Source organism: Corella eumyota, chromosome 7 (genome assembly GCF_963082875.1).
Source record: "Corella eumyota chromosome 7, kaCorEumy4.1, whole genome shotgun sequence".
Classification (NCBI taxonomy): domain Eukaryota; kingdom Metazoa; phylum Chordata; class Ascidiacea; order Phlebobranchia; family Corellidae; genus Corella; species Corella eumyota.
The window spans coordinates 6,327,246-6,345,549 of NC_137496.1; the positions used below are offsets into that span (position 1 = coordinate 6,327,246).

An 18,304-nucleotide genomic window follows, 5' to 3' on the forward strand; every position below is an offset into this window, starting at 1 on the left:
ATGACAGCCCAACAGACGAAGAAAAGCAGCATATAATTAGATCGCGAAGTTCTGCCCGATTTTTGTCTGTCAGTCTTAGTTCAGTGAAAGTTAACAAAGAGTTCTACAGAATCTTTGGATTACTACTTAATTTCTGAAAAAAAACAAGCACCACAAATAGGAGTATATTTTTCTGAAGACCCCTCAACCCAGATTATACATCCCCACTGCCAAAATGGCGAAAAGAAACAGAAATGCTGCGAAAAACAACCAAGCAGTAGCAGATACCCTAAACACTTCACCGCTTAACCCAACTCCAACCCATACTCCAACTAGGCCTGTAATACCACCAAGAACAAAACATTCTCAAAAAACCTACGACAACCAAACCCAATACCACTACATCAACAATGAAACCCCTCCCCCAAAAAATAATGAAGAAAACTATCCTTCAACATCAAAAACCGCCAACAATCAACCAACTTACGCCCAAATTACAACAAAACCTTCAACCGTTCCAAACCAAAACCAATTCGTCTGTGACCACGAAACAGATGTGTTGATAAAATTCACTGAAATGAGACCTCGAAATTGGCTTATCAACGAAATTAAAAACCTAAAATTTGAACCCACACATCTTGAAAGTCTATTCTGCAAATTCAACGGCCTAGCTATTATCACAATGAACAACAGGCAAAATGCTAAAAAACTGGAAGCCAATGTCAACAACTTAATTGATAATAAAACGTGGCAAAATGTCAGCTACTGCAAGCTCTGGAAACAGGACTTCGTACCCATAACGGTGCAAGATATACCAGGCCGATACACAGATGAACCGATTATAGAAATTTTTTTACAAACTTACAATCTGCCAGTTACAAAGGTGCATAGACAACGAGACCCAAACGGTATCCTTACAGGAAAACGTTTCTTTTATGTAAACGGTGACCTCCTAAAGCAAGTAAAAATCCCTACATTTTTCAAAATTCAAGGCTACCACTTTCCAGTTTACTATTTTGGACAAAGAACCCCAAAAGTACCACAAAATGCAGACACTCAACAACAAGCATCGAATAAAGTCAACACACCACAACAAAAAATCGTGAAAGAAAACAACAACCAACCCGTAAAACCACACCAAGCTGAGCAATCAATGATCAGCAGTGGATCTTCTCAAGCCTCCGGACCGCCGCCTAAACGACCACTCTTTCACCATTCTACACCATCTCACCAACTATCAACATCAAAACTAACAACCATAGACTCTTGTGTATTTATAACCGACGAAGAAAGAAGAACCATAGAACAATACCATCATGAACATAATCTCACATTAGAATGTTCAACCTCATCCGACGATCAAGACTCCACCCCGGAAGGACCCCAAGCAAACCAAACGGTACCTTTTTAACATTTCTCGTAACCTTAAACTTTAATATAATGATTTTTCTAATTTATATTGCTTTCATTCGTTTTATGTATAATATGCTTAACACCTGGAACCCACAGTTAAAACCAACCCATAATCGCAAAAATCAAACCAACGCTAAATTTCACAACCAAAGGCACAAAATAAACCCAATTTTACACAACAACAAATTACCAAAACCTTACCTACCTACTTTCCATAAATCGAAAATAATCTTTTTTAAATACACACCTGGATGACGTCGATGTTAAAAATTACCTCCTTGAACTGCAACGGGCTTGGCGACCCCGTAAAACGCCAAGCCCTTTTTGCCAGCCTTTCTCAGACCCAAAATTCCATAATACTACTGCAGGAAACTCACTCCCACCACCATCTTGAACAGCTCTGGTCCAACGAATGGAAGGCTGGCAAATCCTTTTTCTCCTCCTCCCCCACATCTACCATCGCTCGTGGGGGCGTTGCAATTCTAATAAACACAAATAATTTAATAGCCAAAAACGTTAATCTTACTCCAGACGGCCGCACAATAAGTATCGATATAGATACGTATACCCACACCTTTCACATAGTCAACATTTATGCACCTTGCTCCGGTCATTACAAAAACTTGACTGAAAATACCAACTATTTTAACTCTATCTTTCACCTGGTTTCATCGCAATACCCCACAATTGTAGCTGGTGATTTTAATAACATTGAAAACTTCAAACTCGATCTCAACCCACCAATTATCAACAAAACTAACAATCATTCGTTCTTTCGATTTTGCGAAACCCTTTCTATAGCTGATGCATTAAGGAAACTCCAACCAAAAATAAAACAATATACGTATACCAGTTTAACCAGTCAATCAAGAATAGATAGAATATATACATCAAACCAAATTAAAACAATATCCCACAACATAATACCATGCTGCCTTTCCGACCATGATTTTGTCACAGCAGATCTAACTCTCAGCTCAGCACAAAAAACAAACAAGGGCCAAGGCACTTGGCGAAATAACATCAAAATCTATCTGGACCCATCTTTTACACATTACATATCACATACCATACCACACCTGAACGACAACACAACAGAAATAACAAATACGTGGACTAAAATTAAGAGTTTTATAAAAAATGCCAATATCAAATTCGCCAAAAAGCACTCAAATAATTTTACCGATATGAGAAATAAACTAGAACTACAACTTGAAGAGGCAAAATTAAACTTACAAGGAAATCTAAATCAACAATTGACCCAGAAATATTTCAACCTTAAAAAACAACTGTACAATTTACACAGATCTCATACCAAAAACAAAATTCTGCAAACAATACTTTCCACAACATATACCAACGCCCCGGACAGCTACATATATTCCCTTTTGAAATCAAAAACCGAGCCCACGGAAATCCTCGAACTATACGACGACCATCTTCTGCCCGTTACAAAAACCCGTGAACTCCTAGACATAACTTTCAACTACTATAAAAATATTTACAAGCCACCAACTTTAGTTAACACCCACCCCTTTTTTAACCAACAATTTCCACAATTAACAACAGACCAATCAGATCTCTTAACCAAGCCGATAACAAAAGCAGAAATTCTGACAACAATTAAAAGCCTTACTAAAAACAAAGCCCCAGGCCCTGATGGTCTTTCTAACGAATTGTTTATCTCCCAACAGGAAGCCTTGCTTCCACCTCTGCTAAAACTGTTCAACCATTTTCTTGAAACTGGATTAATCCCAGCAAATTTCAAAACTGGAAAAATTACCCTTATTCACAAAAAAAGCTCCAAATCTGAGATAAAAAATTACCGCCCCATCTCTTTACTAAATTCAGACCTTAAATTGTTTAACAAAATATTAGCCAACCGGATAAAACTCATAACACCATTTTTACTCAGTGGAACCCAATTTGCTCAACCAGGCCTCTCAGTTGTAGGTGCAAGCCTGCTACTGAGAGACATCTACCATAAATTGTCTTACAATAAAGTAACAGGCTACATGCTTTCACTCGACTTTGCCAAGGCTTTCGACTCCATCAGTCATTCTTTCCTGTCGCAAACTCTACAACACTTCAATTTTCCTCAAAAATTCATTAAACTAATCGACACTTTACACTCAGACATTTTCTCCACTATATACATAAATAAACATCCAACATCCCCCGTCCCGATTCGAAACGGTGTCAGACAAGGATGTCCCCTAAGCCTACACTTGTTTACTCTTGCTCTAGAACCGCTACTCCTGTACATGCAACATCAACAAGATGTCATCGGAGTACGACTTACAAGCCGACATACCATCAAAACGGTCGCGTATGCCGACGACATAACCCTGACCCTTACCACCCCCCGGTCCATCCACGCTGCCCTATCAACTCTTCAACTTTTCTCAAATGCCTCCGGACTGAAACTCAATCACGAAAAAACCAAAGCACTGCTTATCAACCCACCCACTGCTGTAATAAACCTACCTCAAAATATCACTTGGACTAATTCTGTAATAACTCCACTTAACATCCCAATTGGAAAACCTAAATTTATAACGCAACATTGGAACCACATATGCCAAAAGATATCCGACGAAGAAAAATGTCTAAGAAAAATATTTTCGACACTAGACCACAAAGCTGTACTTTCCAAAACAAAGCTCCTGCCACATATTATAAATTTTGCATCAGTCTACCCAATGCCAAAAACAAAACAAATCACCATCTCCAACATAATCTTAAGATACGCCCTTAAAAATCAAAATCAATTACAGCTGGAAACCCTGGCACTTACTCGAACTAACGGGGGCTACAATTTCCCCAATATAAGGCTTTACTCGGACCTTTTCTTTCTCAAACCAATATTCTCCCACTTTAATTTTCGTAAAAACAGTACTCCTCCATCTCCGCAAGACTTAACAATCGAATATAATATCGGACTCCTCCTCTCCAAAACGTATGAAATGCCTTACCTAAATTCGATTCCACACGCCGACATACTTACACCACTTTATAAACACTACATCGACATCATTAACAATTACAAATTAACCCCAAAGCACCTCCAATTAAACTCAATCTCAAAACTTTACAAAACCCTGAACAACCAACCTAAACAAGACAACACCACTGTATGGCCGAACATACACAATAACATTCTCTCAAACAACCTAAAAACTATAAATTATAAAATTACTCAAAATGTACTTTCCACCAGATCAACTTTCTTACCCAATCTCCTAGACAATAATTCAAACTGCCCTCTCTGCAATACAAACGCATATGAAACGTCAATCCACTTACTCCACAAATGCAACAAAATTTCTCCCCTGCTCACTTATACCAACAACATTTTTACAAAACTCACTGGACATGACCATAACATATTTCAAAATTCCGACCATATGAACTTAAGCCCACCTTCAACAATTTCAATAGTAAACCTAGACCAATACGTACTACTAATATCAACACTCCACCATAAAATTTGGCAATACAGGAATAAAATAGTCTATGAAAAACATACCTTCTCACAAAAAAAATTAATCGCTTCCTATATTCAATCCATACAATCCAGACTCCACTTTGAAACAAATAAGCCATACCCGATATACATTAGCCAAATAGCCGAATTAGTACAAGTAATACAGACAACAGAACACCACTACCACACAGCAATAACCTAAAAATTAACGTACATAACACTGCCAAAATAAACCTATTTTCTCCTTACTAATCCTTTCAATGTTTTCAATTTTTTACTTTAACTATATGCATGTAAACGCCGTGAACATTTACTATTGTTATTTTGAACTTTAATGTATTTCTCCATTTTCATCACCCGTACTCCTTGTTATTTTCCTTTTTGTTTTTTTTGTTATGAATTACGCGCAATATTCTTTATTTGTATCACCCTTATGTAATGCAAATAAACAAAAAATACAACATGACAGCCCAACAGCAACAGCAACAGTCCGCCGGCAAAGCCAAGAAGACGCCGAAGGCCGCGCCGCCGGCGCACCCCACCTACCGGGTCATGGTCGCCGCCGCCGTGGCCGCGACCAAGAACAAACGCGGCACGTCTCGCCAGGCCATCGTCAGCTACATACGGAGCAACTACGACGTAAAGGACGGCACGGCCAGCCGCAACGTCACCGCCGCCGTCAAGCGAATGACCGCCGACAAGACTCTCGCGCAGACCAAGGGCACGGGCGCGTCCGGCTCTTTCAAGCTTCCCGTCGCCGAGAAGAAGAAGAAGCCCGCCGCCGCCGCCGCCGCCGCTAAAAAGCCGGCCGCCGCCGCAGCAGCGAAGAAGAAGAAGCCCGCGGCCGGCCAGAAGAAGACCGGCACGCCGTCCAAAAACAAGCGGGCCGCGGCCAAGAAGTCGGCGCCCGCCGCCTCGAAGAAGGCCACGCCGAAAAAGGCAGCCAAGAAGCCCGCCGCGAAAAAGGCCACGACGGCGGCCAAGAAGCTCGCGGCCGCCAAGCCGAAGCCGAAGAAGCCCGCCGTGAAGAAGGTCGCCGCGAAAAAGTCGACGACGGCGAAAAAGGCCAGCAAGAAGTAGCCGGCGCGGCGTTGCGCCCGTCTGGCGCGCCCTCACACAACGGCTCTTTTCAGGGCCACCCGTTGTTTCAGTCGAGAGAGATTCCCGGGGTCGGGGTAATTACGAAGCCGGCAGGTGGCCGGGCGGCGTCGCTCGCGATCGACCGCCCTTCGACGTTCGGCGCCCCGCGGCGAAGCACGAAACGAGCGGGGTGCGCGCGCTGCACGCCGATTGGTCGCGGCGGTGAAAATGCGCCAAAGCGCGCTTTCGCGTTTCGCTCGCGTCCGACTCGGCCCGTATAAAGGCGCGCGCCGGCCGAAGTCGAGCACATTCTTCAGCGGACAGCGAAGCAGCAACAACAACTCACTCACTTATCAGCAACATGTCAGGACGAGGCAAAGGCGGAAAAGGCTTGGGAAAGGGGGGCGCGAAACGACATCGCAAGGTTCTGCGCGACAACATCCAGGGTATCACGAAGCCCGCGATCAGGCGTCTCGCTCGACGGGGCGGCGTCAAACGAATCTCCGGCCTTATCTACGAAGAGACTCGCGGCGTGCTCAAGGTCTTTCTCGAGAACGTGATTCGCGACGCGGTCACCTACACCGAACATGCAAAACGGAAGACCGTAACCGCGCTCGACGTCGTCTACGCTTTGAAGCGCCAAGGGCGAACGCTGTACGGCTTCGGCGGTTAGGCGGCGGGCCACGCAGGCGACAGCAACACAATCGGCCCTTTTCAGGGCCACCCGTTTAACGCAAGAGAGAGTTACTTAGACCGGCACGCCGCGCGATGTTTTTTTCGCCGCCGAATCGACTCGCCTTCCCGGCCTCGCTCGGCGCCGTTTCATTGGCGCTCAGCGGAGCGCGCTCATTGGCCGCGCGCCGGCGCGCCAATTCTTCGACCAACGGCAAGCGACGCAGTGGCAGTATAAAAGGCGCTTCGAACCGAGCGACGACATCAGTTTCAGTGGAACGTCGTCGCAGTAAACAAGCAGACCAAGCAAAAAGCAAAGAAATGGCAAGAACCAAGCAGACAGCTCGAAAGTCGACAGGAGGCAAGGCGCCTCGCAAGCAGCTCGCCACCAAGGCCGCCCGCAAAAGTGCGCCGGCCACGGGCGGCGTCAAGAAGCCCCACCGTTATCGACCGGGGACAGTCGCGCTGCGCGAGATCAGGCGTTACCAGAAGTCGACCGAGCTGCTCATTCGCAAGCTGCCCTTCCAGCGACTCGTGCGCGAAATCGCGCAGGACTTCAAGACCGACCTCCGCTTTCAGGGCAGCGCCGTGATGGCCCTGCAGGAGGCCAGCGAAGCTTACCTCGTCGGTCTGTTCGAGGACACCAACTTGTGCGCGATCCACGCCAAGCGCGTGACCATCATGCCGAAAGACATCCAGCTGGCCAGGCGAATTCGAGGCGAGAGGGCCTAGGCGAACGCAGCAGCGTGCCGCACCACACAAACGGCTCTTTTCAGAGCCACCCGTTCAACAAGAAAGAGTTCCGAGTAACGTCGGCCGGCGCCGCGCGATTGGCCGACCGGCCGTGCGACGTTCTTTTGCCGCCGAAGCGACCCGCGCTCTCGGCCTCGTTTCGAGAAAGCTAGCCGGTCGGGCAAAAGAGGGAAACCCCCCACTGGCTGCGACAGGCAAGAGAGAAAGAGGCGCGCCGATCGGCCAGCGCGACGTTCTTTTGCCGCCGAAGCGACTCGCGCTCTCGGCCTCGTTTCGAGAAAGCTAGCAGGTCGCGAAAAAAGAGGGAAACCCCCCACTGGCTGCGACACAGCGAGGAGCGGCGGTTGGTTCGCGCACGTGTGTTTGCCGAAAATTGGCAACGAGGGCGCGGCGCAAAATGACGACGAAAACATTCGAAGTCCGGGCATCTCTCTGCAATTCTGTTCGGGTGGCTCTGAAAAGAGCCGTTTCGAGTTTTTTCGTTCGCGCCGTCGTCGTTGCTCAGGCCTTCTTCGAGGTCTTTTTGGGCAAAAGCACGGCCTGGATGTTGGGCAGCACGCCGCCCTGAGCGATCGTGACGCCGCCGAGCAGCTTGTTGAGTTCCTCGTCGTTGCGAATGGCCAGCTGCAAGTGGCGCGGGATGATTCGGGTTTTCTTGTTGTCTCGCGCGGCGTTGCCGGCCAATTCCAACACCTCGGCGCTCAAGTACTCGAGCACGGCGGCCATGTAGACAGGCGCGCCGGCGCCGACGCGCTCCGAGTAGTGACCCTGGCGGAGAAGTCGATGCACGCGGCCGACGGGGAACTGCAGGCCCGCGCGCGACGAGCGGCTCTTCGGCTTTGCCTTCGCTTTGCCTCCGGCGTTTCCTTTACCTCGTCCTGACATGTTGATTCGTAGTTGCGGTTGGTGCTTCAAAGTAAGACTGTGAGGCCGTCGCCGCTCGAGTCGCTTTATATATGCTGCAGTTTTGCGCGCGCCGACCGGTCGTCGACCAATCGCGCGGCGCGCGCCGCAACTCGCTCGACTGCGATTGGTGCCCGTTTCGATGGCCAATTTGCATAAGGGAAAGCCCCCCGTTGTTTCGTATGCGCTGCAGTTAGCGCGCGCGTCGACCAATCGCGTGGCGAGCGCCGCAACTCGCTAGACTGCGATTGGCGCCCGTTTCGATGGCCAATTTGCATAAGGGAAAGCCCCCCGTGGCGAAGGCGGCGGAACGCCGATTGGCCGTTGCCGAGTCGCTCGAACGGCTCGCGCGCCTGCGATTGGCCGGCGCTTCGAGTGCTCATTTGCATAGCGGCGGCTTTAAAAGCGAGCGCGCCGACCAGCCGCCACACTCAGCTCGCAAACCCACCACAACCGCGACAACACGATGGCAGCATCAAAAGGCACGAAGAAGGCAGTCAAGAAGGCCGCGCCGGCCGAAAACAAAAAGAAGCGACGCGCCCGCCGAAAGGAGAGCTTCAGCATCTACATTTACAAGGTGCTCAAGCAGGTGCACCCCGACACCGGCATCTCCAGCAAGGCGATGAGCATCATGAACTCGTTCGTGAACGACATCTTCGAGCGAATCGCGTCCGAGGGCTCGCGCCTGGCAACCTACAACAAGCGGCACACGATCAGCAGCCGCGAAATCCAGACCGCCGTGCGACTGCTCTTGCCCGGCGAACTGGCCAAGCACGCCGTGTCGGAGGGCACCAAGGCCGTGACCAAATACACCAGCTCGAAGTAGTTTTTCGACGACGACGAAAAAAAAAACAGCGAAACGGCTCTTTTCAGAGCCACCCCTCGTGCTCGAAAGAGAAAAGCCACCACGCCCGTTCGCGGGCCCCATCGAAAAACACGTTTATTAATATTTTTATTATCAGACAAAGTTGTTGTTGTTGTTGTTCGCTCGTTCGCAAATAGCGGCGAGAAGATCGAAATTTCGCTCGGGCCCCGGTCGCTCGAGTGCTTTCGGCGGCCGCGCGAGCTCGCAAAACGACGGGACGGCTACGCCCCACGACGGCCAGACCTGCGCCCTTGGGCGCGCCGCGGTTCCTGCGAGGCGCCAAGGCGACGAAAGGCGGCGGCGCGGGCCCGTCGCTCGCCGAACGGGCCGAACGAGGCGAGCAAACTCGCCAAAACGCGGCCCGGCAGCGTTTTGCCGAGGTTCGGCGACCGACCGCGAGCGAAGCTCGGCCACCACGCGCACGGCGACGCGACGGGGGGCTGCGGCGGCCGAAGACGCTCGTTTCGAGCCGCTGCCGAGCTCCGTCCGAGGTCGCGCGGCCGCGCCGCAGCAAGAAACGTGCTCGCGCCTTAGCACAGATTCGCCAGCAAAAGCCGCCGCCAGGCCGATCGCTCCGTTCGCGTCGTTTCGTTTCGGTTCGACAGCGAGCTATTTATAACGCGTCATAGCAGTGGCCGGGCTTTCATAGCGAAAAGCGAAATCGAACGAAGACCAACCAACATGACAGCCCAACAGACGAAGAAAAGCAGCATATAATTAGATCGCGAAGTTCTGCCCGATTTTTGTCTGTCAGTCTTAGTTCAGTGAAAGTTAACAAAGAGTTCTACAGAATCTTTGGATTACTACTTAATTTCTGAAAAAAAACAAGCACCACAAATAGGAGTATATTTTTCTGAAGACCCCTCAACCCAGATTATACATCCCCACTGCCAAAATGGCGAAAAGAAACAGAAATGCTGCGAAAAACAACCAAGCAGTAGCAGATACCCTAAACACTTCACCGCTTAACCCAACTCCAACCCATACTCCAACTAGGCCTGTAATACCACCAAGAACAAAACATTCTCAAAAAACCTACGACAACCAAACCCAATACCACTACATCAACAATGAAACCCCTCCCCCAAAAAATAATGAAGAAAACTATCCTTCAACATCAAAAACCGCCAACAATCAACCAACTTACGCCCAAATTACAACAAAACCTTCAACCGTTCCAAACCAAAACCAATTCGTCTGTGACCACGAAACAGATGTGTTGATAAAATTCACTGAAATGAGACCTCGAAATTGGCTTATCAACGAAATTAAAAACCTAAAATTTGAACCCACACATCTTGAAAGTCTATTCTGCAAATTCAACGGCCTAGCTATTATCACAATGAACAACAGGCAAAATGCTAAAAAACTGGAAGCCAATGTCAACAACTTAATTGATAATAAAACGTGGCAAAATGTCAGCTACTGCAAGCTCTGGAAACAGGACTTCGTACCCATAACGGTGCAAGATATACCAGGCCGATACACAGATGAACCGATTATAGAAATTTTTTTACAAACTTACAATCTGCCAGTTACAAAGGTGCATAGACAACGAGACCCAAACGGTATCCTTACAGGAAAACGTTTCTTTTATGTAAACGGTGACCTCCTAAAGCAAGTAAAAATCCCTACATTTTTCAAAATTCAAGGCTACCACTTTCCAGTTTACTATTTTGGACAAAGAACCCCAAAAGTACCACAAAATGCAGACACTCAACAACAAGCATCGAATAAAGTCAACACACCACAACAAAAAATCGTGAAAGAAAACAACAACCAACCCGTAAAACCACACCAAGCTGAGCAATCAATGATCAGCAGTGGATCTTCTCAAGCCTCCGGACCGCCGCCTAAACGACCACTCTTTCACCATTCTACACCATCTCACCAACTATCAACATCAAAACTAACAACCATAGACTCTTGTGTATTTATAACCGACGAAGAAAGAAGAACCATAGAACAATACCATCATGAACATAATCTCACATTAGAATGTTCAACCTCATCCGAGGATCAAGACTCCACCCCGGAAGGACCCCAAGCAAACCAAACGGTACCTTTTTAACATTTCTCGTAACCTTAAACTTTAATATAATGATTTTTCTAATTTATATTGCTTTCATTCGTTTTATGTATAATATGCTTAACACCTGGAACCCACAGTTAAAACCAACCCATAATCGCAAAAATCAAACCAACGCTAAATTTCACAACCAAAGGCACAAAATAAACCCAATTTTACACAACAACAAATTACCAAAACCTTACCTACCTACTTTCCATAAATCGAAAATAATCTTTTTTAAATACACACCTGGATGACGTCGATGTTAAAAATTACCTCCTTGAACTGCAACGGGCTTGGCGACCCCGTAAAACGCCAAGCCCTTTTTGCCAGCCTTTCTCAGACCCAAAATTCCATAATACTACTGCAGGAAACTCACTCCCACCACCATCTTGAACAGCTCTGGTCCAACGAATGGAAGGCTGGCAAATCCTTTTTCTCCTCCTCCCCCACATCTACCATCGCTCGTGGGGGCGTTGCAATTCTAATAAACACAAATAATTTAATAGCCAAAAACGTTAATCTTACTCCAGACGGCCGCACAATAAGTATCGATATAGATACGTATACCCACACCTTTCACATAGTCAACATTTATGCACCTTGCTCCGGTCATTACAAAAACTTGACTGAAAATACCAACTATTTTAACTCTATCTTTCACCTGGTTTCATCGCAATACCCCACAATTGTAGCTGGTGATTTTAATAACATTGAAAACTTCAAACTCGATCTCAACCCACCAATTATCAACAAAACTAACAATCATTCGTTCTTTCGATTTTGCGAAACCCTTTCTATTGCTGATGCATTAAGGAAACTCCAACCAAAAATAAAACAATATACGTATACCAGTTTAACCAGTCAATCAAGAATAGATAGAATATATACATCAAACCAAATTAAAACAATATCCCACAACATAATACCATGCTGCCTTTCCGACCATGATTTTGTCACAGCAGATCTAACTCTCAGCTCAGCACAAAAAACAAACAAGGGCCAAGGCACTTGGCGAAATAACATCAAAATCTATCTGGACCCATCTTTTACACATTACATATCACATACCATACCACACCTGAACGACAACACAACAGAAATAACAAATACGTGGACTAAAATTAAGAGTTTTATAAAAAATGCCAATATCAAATTCGCCAAAAAGCACTCAAATAATTTTACCGATATGAGAAATAAACTAGAACTACAACTTGAAGAGGCAAAATTAAACTTACAAGGAAATCTAAATCAACAATTGACCCAGAAATATTTCAACCTTAAAAAACAACTGTACAATTTACACAGATCTCATACCAAAAACAAAATTCTGCAAACAATACTTTCCACAACATATACCAACGCCCCGGACAGCTACATATATTCCCTTTTGAAATCAAAAACCGAGCCCACGGAAATCCTCGAACTATACGACGACCATCTTCTGCCCGTTACAAAAACCCGTGAACTCCTAGACATAACTTTCAACTACTATAAAAATATTTACAAGCCACCAACTTTAGTTAACACCCACCCCTTTTTTAACCAACAATTTCCACAATTAACAACAGACCAATCAGATCTCTTAACCAAGCCGATAACAAAAGCAGAAATTCTGACAACAATTAAAAGCCTTACTAAAAACAAAGCCCCAGGCCCTGATGGTCTTTCTAACGAATTGTTTATCTCCCAACAGGAAGCCTTGCTTCCACCTCTGCTAAAACTGTTCAACCATTTTCTTGAAACTGGATTAATCCCAGCAAATTTCAAAACTGGAAAAATTACCCTTATTCACAAAAAAAGCTCCAAATCTGAGATAAAAAATTACCGCCCCATCTCTTTACTAAATTCAGACCTTAAATTGTTTAACAAAATATTAGCCAACCGGATAAAACTCATAACACCATTTTTACTCAGTGGAACCCAATTTGCTCAACCAGGCCTCTCAGTTGTAGGTGCAAGCCTGCTACTGAGAGACATCTACCATAAATTGTCTTACAATAAAGTAACAGGCTACATGCTTTCACTCGACTTTGCCAAGGCTTTCGACTCCATCAGTCATTCTTTCCTGTCGCAAACTCTACAACACTTCAATTTTCCTCAAAAATTCATTAAACTAATCGACACTTTACACTCAGACATTTTCTCCACTATATACATAAATAAACATCCAACATCCCCCGTCCCGATTCGAAACGGTGTCAGACAAGGATGTCCCCTAAGCCTACACTTGTTTACTCTTGCTCTAGAACCGCTACTCCTGTACATGCAACATCAACAAGATGTCATCGGAGTACGACTTACAAGCCGACATACCATCAAAACGGTCGCGTATGCCGACGACATAACCCTGACCCTTACCACCCCCCGGTCCATCCACGCTGCCCTATCAACTCTTCAACTTTTCTCAAATGCCTCCGGACTGAAACTCAATCACGAAAAAACCAAAGCACTGCTTATCAACCCACCCACTGCTGTAATAAACCTACCTCAAAATATCACTTGGACTAATTCTGTAATAACTCCACTTAACATCCCAATTGGAAAACCTAAATTTATAACGCAACATTGGAACCACATATGCCAAAAGATATCCGACGAAGAAAAATGTCTAAGAAAAATATTTTCGACACTAGACCACAAAGCTGTACTTTCCAAAACAAAGCTCCTGCCACATATTATAAATTTTGCATCAGTCTACCCAATGCCAAAAACAAAACAAATCACCATCTCCAACATAATCTTAAGATACGCCCTTAAAAATCAAAATCAATTACAGCTGGAAACCCTGGCACTTACTCGAACTAACGGGGGCTACAATTTCCCCAATATAAGGCTTTACTCGGACCTTTTCTTTCTCAAACCAATATTCTCCCACTTTAATTTTCGTAAAAACAGTACTCCTCCATCTCCGCAAGACTTAACAATCGAATATAATATCGGACTCCTCCTCTCCAAAACGTATGAAATGCCTTACCTAAATTCGATTCCACACGCCGACATACTTACACCACTTTATAAACACTACATCGACATCATTAACAATTACAAATTAACCCCAAAGCACCTCCAATTAAACTCAATCTCAAAACTTTACAAAACCCTGAACAACCAACCTAAACAAGACAACACCACTGTATGGCCGAACATACACAATAACATTCTCTCAAACAACCTAAAAACTATAAATTATAAAATTACTCAAAATGTACTTTCCACCAGATCAACTTTCTTACCCAATCTCCTAGACAATAATTCAAACTGCCCTCTCTGCAATACAAACGCATATGAAACGTCAATCCACTTACTCCACAAATGCAACAAAATTTCTCCCCTGCTCACTTATACCAACAACATTTTTACAAAACTCACTGGACATGACCATAACATATTTCAAAATTCCGACCATATGAACTTAAGCCCACCTTCAACAATTTCAATAGTAAACCTAGACCAATACGTACTACTAATATCAACACTCCACCATAAAATTTGGCAATACAGGAATAAAATAGTCTATGAAAAACATACCTTCTCACAAAAAAAATTAATCGCTTCCTATATTCAATCCATACAATCCAGACTCCACTTTGAAACAAATAAGCCATACCCGATATACATTAGCCAAATAGCCGAATTAGTACAAGTAATACAGACAACAGAACACCACTACCACACAGCAATAACCTAAAAATTAACGTACATAACACTGCCAAAATAAACCTATTTTCTCCTTACTAATCCTTTCAATGTTTTCAATTTTTTACTTTAACTATATGCATGTAAACGCCGTGAACATTTACTATTGTTATTTTGAACTTTAATGTATTTCTCCATTTTCATCACCCGTACTCCTTGTTATTTTCCTTTTTGTTTTTTTTGTTATGAATTACGCGCAATATTCTTTATTTGTATCACCCTTATGTAATGCAAATAAACAAAAAATACAACATGACAGCCCAACAGCAACAGCAACAGTCCGCCGGCAAAGCCAAGAAGACGCCGAAGGCCGCGCCGCCGGCGCACCCCACCTACCGGGTCATGGTCGCCGCCGCCGTGGCCGCGACCAAGAACAAACGCGGCACGTCTCGCCAGGCCATCGTCAGCTACATACGGAGCAACTACGACGTAAAGGACGGCACGGCCAGCCGCAACGTCACCGCCGCCGTCAAGCGAATGACCGCCGACAAGACTCTCGCGCAGACCAAGGGCACGGGCGCGTCCGGCTCTTTCAAGCTTCCCGTCGCCGAGAAGAAGAAGAAGCCCGCCGCCGCCGCCGCCGCCGCTAAAAAGCCGGCCGCCGCCGCAGCAGCGAAGAAGAAGAAGCCCGCGGCCGGCCAGAAGAAGACCGGCACGCCGTCCAAAAACAAGCGGGAGACGGCCAAGAAGTCGGCGCCCGCCGCCTCGAAGAAGGCCACGCCGAAAAAGGCAGCCAAGAAGCCCGCCGCGAAAAAGGCCACGACGGCGGCCAAGAAGCTCGCGGCCGCCAAGCCGAAGCCGAAGAAGCCCGCCGTGAAGAAGGTCGCCGCGAAAAAGTCGACGACGGCGAAAAAGGCCAGCAAGAAGTAGCCGGCGCGGCGTTGCGCCCGTCTGGCGCGCCCTCACACAACGGCTCTTTTCAGGGCCACCCGTTGTTTCAGTCGAGAGAGATTCCCGGGGTCGGGGTAATTACGAAGCCGGCAGGTGGCCGGGCGGCGTCGCTCGCGATCGACCGCCCTTCGACGTTCGGCGCCCCGCGGCGAAGCACGAAACGAGCGGGGTGCGCGCGCTGCACGCCGATTGGTCGCGGCGGTGAAAATGCGCCAAAGCGCGCTTTCGCGTTTCGCTCGCGTCCGACTCGGCCCGTATAAAGGCGCGCGCCGGCCGAAGTCGAGCACATTCTTCAGCGGACAGCGAAGCAGCAACAACAACTCACTCACTTATCAGCAACATGTCAGGACGAGGCAAAGGCGGAAAAGGCTTGGGAAAGGGGGGCGCGAAACGACATCGCAAGGTTCTGCGCGACAACATCCAGGGTATCACGAAGCCCGCGATCAGGCGTCTCGCTCGACGGGGCGGCGTCAAACGAATCTCCGGCCTTATCTACGAAGAGACTCGCGGCGTGCTCAAGGTCTTTCTCGAGAACGTGATTCGCGACGCGGTCACCTACACCGAACATGCAAAACGGAAGACCGTAACCGCGCTCGACGTCGTCTACGCTTTGAAGCGCCAAGGGCGAACGCTGTACGGCTTCGGCGGTTAGGCGGCGGGCCACGCAGGCGACAGCAACACAATCGGCCCTTTTCAGGGCCACCCGTTTAACGCAAGAGAGAGTTACTTAGACCGGCACGCCGCGCGATGTTTTTTTCGCCGCCGAATCGACTCGCCTTCCCGGCCTCGCTCGGCGCCGTTTCATTGGCGCTCAGCGGAGCGCGCTCATTGGCCGCGCGCCGGCGCGCCAATTCTTCGACCAACGGCAAGCGACGCAGTGGCAGTATAAAAGGCGCTTCGAACCGAGCGACGACATCAGTTTCAGTGGAACGTCGTCGCAGTAAACAAGCAGACCAAGCAAAAAGCAAAGAAATGGCAAGAACCAAGCAGACAGCTCGAAAGTCGACAGGAGGCAAGGCGCCTCGCAAGCAGCTCGCCACCAAGGCCGCCCGCAAAAGTGCGCCGGCCACGGGCGGCGTCAAGAAGCCCCACCGTTATCGACCGGGGACAGTCGCGCTGCGCGAGATCAGGCGTTACCAGAAGTCGACCGAGCTGCTCATTCGCAAGCTGCCCTTCCAGCGACTCGTGCGCGAAATCGCGCAGGACTTCAAGACCGACCTCCGCTTTCAGGGCAGCGCCGTGATGGCCCTGCAGGAGGCCAGCGAAGCTTACCTCGTCGGTCTGTTCGAGGACACCAACTTGTGCGCGATCCACGCCAAGCGCGTGACCATCATGCCGAAAGACATCCAGCTGGCCAGGCGAATTCGAGGCGAGAGGGCCTAGGCGAACGCAGCAGCGTGCCGCACCACACAAACGGCTCTTTTCAGAGCCACCCGTTCAACAAGAAAGAGTTCCGAGTAACGTCGGCCGGCGCCGCGCGATTGGCCGACCGGCCGTGCGACGTTCTTTTGCCGCCGAAGCGACCCGCGCTCTCGGCCTCGTTTCGAGAAAGCTAGCCGGTCGGGCAAAAGAGGGAAACCCCCCACTGGCTGCGACAGGCAAGAGAGAAAGAGGCGCGCCGATCGGCCAGCGCGACGTTCTTTTGCCGCCGAAGCGACTCGCGCTCTCGGCCTCGTTTCGAGAAAGCTAGCAGGTCGCGAAAAAAGAGGGAAACCCCCCACTGGCTGCGACACAGCGAGGAGCGGCGGTTGGTTCGCGCACGTGTGTTTGCCGAAAATTGGCAACGAGGGCGCGGCGCAAAATGACGACGAAAACATTCGAAGTCCGGGCATCTCTCTGCAATTCTGTTCGGGTGGCTCTGAAAAGAGCCGTTTCGAGTTTTTTCGTTCGCGCCGTCGTCGTTGCTCAGGCCTTCTTCGAGGTCTTTTTGGGCAAAAGCACGGCCTGGATGTTGGGCAGCACGCCGCCCTGAGCGATCGTGACGCCGCCGAGCAGCTTGTTGAGTTCCTCGTCGTTGCGAATGGCCAGCTGCAAGTGGCGCGGGATGATTCGGGTTTTCTTGTTGTCTCGCGCGGCGTTGCCGGCCAATTCCAACACCTCGGCGCTCAAGTACTCGAGCACGGCGGCCATGTAGACAGGCGCGCCGGCGCCGACGCGCTCCGAGTAGTGACCCTGGCGGAGAAGTCGATGCACGCGGCCGACGGGGAACTGCAGGCCCGCGCGCGACGAGCGGCTCTTCGGCTTTGCCTTCGCTTTGCCTCCGGCGTTTCCTTTACCTCGTCCTGACATGTTGATTCGTAGTTGCGGTTGGTGCTTCAAAGTAAGACTGTGAGGCCGTCGCCGCTCGAGTCGCTTTATATATGCTGCAGTTTTGCGCGCGCCGACCGGTCGTCGACCAATCGCGCGGCGCGCGCCGCAACTCGCTCGACTGCGATTGGTGCCCGTTTCGATGGCCAATTTGCATAAGGGAAAGCCCCCCGTTGTTTCGTAT

The 18,304-nt window shown here is 48.0% G+C and overlaps 8 protein-coding genes across 8 annotated transcripts; 6 read left to right on the forward strand and 2 right to left on the reverse strand.

Annotated features, from left to right (window-relative positions):
* The first annotated feature begins 5,341 nt into the window (after window positions 1–5,341).
* On the forward strand, window positions 5,342–5,959 carry LOC145760217 (uncharacterized). Its single transcript, XM_082574093.1, has one exon. The coding sequence runs from the start codon at window positions 5,342–5,344 to the stop codon at window positions 5,957–5,959; it is 618 nt and encodes a 205-aa protein (XP_082430219.1).
* Window positions 5,960–6,320: 361 nt separating this feature from the next.
* Window positions 6,321–6,632, forward strand: LOC145760218 (histone H4). The gene has a single exon (XM_082574094.1). The coding sequence runs from the start codon at window positions 6,321–6,323 to the stop codon at window positions 6,630–6,632; it is 312 nt and encodes a 103-aa protein (XP_082430220.1).
* A 320-nt stretch (window positions 6,633–6,952) lies between these two features.
* LOC145760219 (histone H3) lies at window positions 6,953–7,363 on the forward strand. Its single transcript, XM_082574095.1, has one exon. The coding sequence runs from the start codon at window positions 6,953–6,955 to the stop codon at window positions 7,361–7,363; it is 411 nt and encodes a 136-aa protein (XP_082430221.1).
* Window positions 7,364–7,885: 522 nt separating this feature from the next.
* Window positions 7,886–8,269, reverse strand: LOC145760220 (histone H2A). The gene has a single exon (XM_082574096.1). It carries the CDS (start codon window positions 8,267–8,269, stop codon window positions 7,886–7,888), a length of 384 nt encoding a protein of 127 aa, XP_082430222.1.
* Window positions 8,270–8,753: 484 nt separating this feature from the next.
* LOC145760221 (histone H2B.1-like) lies at window positions 8,754–9,113 on the forward strand. Its single transcript, XM_082574097.1, has one exon. It carries the CDS (start codon window positions 8,754–8,756, stop codon window positions 9,111–9,113), a length of 360 nt encoding a protein of 119 aa, XP_082430223.1.
* Window positions 9,114–16,153: 7,040 nt separating this feature from the next.
* On the forward strand, window positions 16,154–16,465 carry LOC145760222 (histone H4). The gene has a single exon (XM_082574098.1). The coding sequence runs from the start codon at window positions 16,154–16,156 to the stop codon at window positions 16,463–16,465; it is 312 nt and encodes a 103-aa protein (XP_082430224.1).
* A 320-nt stretch (window positions 16,466–16,785) lies between these two features.
* Window positions 16,786–17,196, forward strand: LOC145760223 (histone H3). The gene has a single exon (XM_082574099.1). The coding sequence runs from the start codon at window positions 16,786–16,788 to the stop codon at window positions 17,194–17,196; it is 411 nt and encodes a 136-aa protein (XP_082430225.1).
* A 522-nt stretch (window positions 17,197–17,718) lies between these two features.
* Window positions 17,719–18,102, reverse strand: LOC145760224 (histone H2A). The gene has a single exon (XM_082574100.1). The coding sequence runs from the start codon at window positions 18,100–18,102 to the stop codon at window positions 17,719–17,721; it is 384 nt and encodes a 127-aa protein (XP_082430226.1).
* Window positions 18,103–18,304: the final 202 nt, after the last annotated feature.

Coding starts and splice junctions, on each gene's coding strand:
- LOC145760218 (XM_082574094.1), top strand. CDS start 6,321: ATGTCAGGACGAGGCAAAGGCGGAAAAGGCTTGGGAAAGGGGGGCGCG.
- LOC145760222 (XM_082574098.1), top strand. CDS start 16,154: ATGTCAGGACGAGGCAAAGGCGGAAAAGGCTTGGGAAAGGGGGGCGCG.
- LOC145760217 (XM_082574093.1), top strand. CDS start 5,342: ATGACAGCCCAACAGCAACAGCAACAGTCCGCCGGCAAAGCCAAGAAG.
- LOC145760223 (XM_082574099.1), top strand. CDS start 16,786: ATGGCAAGAACCAAGCAGACAGCTCGAAAGTCGACAGGAGGCAAGGCG.
- LOC145760220 (XM_082574096.1), bottom strand. CDS start 8,269: ATGTCAGGACGAGGTAAAGGAAACGCCGGAGGCAAAGCGAAGGCAAAG.
- LOC145760224 (XM_082574100.1), bottom strand. CDS start 18,102: ATGTCAGGACGAGGTAAAGGAAACGCCGGAGGCAAAGCGAAGGCAAAG.
- LOC145760221 (XM_082574097.1), top strand. CDS start 8,754: ATGGCAGCATCAAAAGGCACGAAGAAGGCAGTCAAGAAGGCCGCGCCG.
- LOC145760219 (XM_082574095.1), top strand. CDS start 6,953: ATGGCAAGAACCAAGCAGACAGCTCGAAAGTCGACAGGAGGCAAGGCG.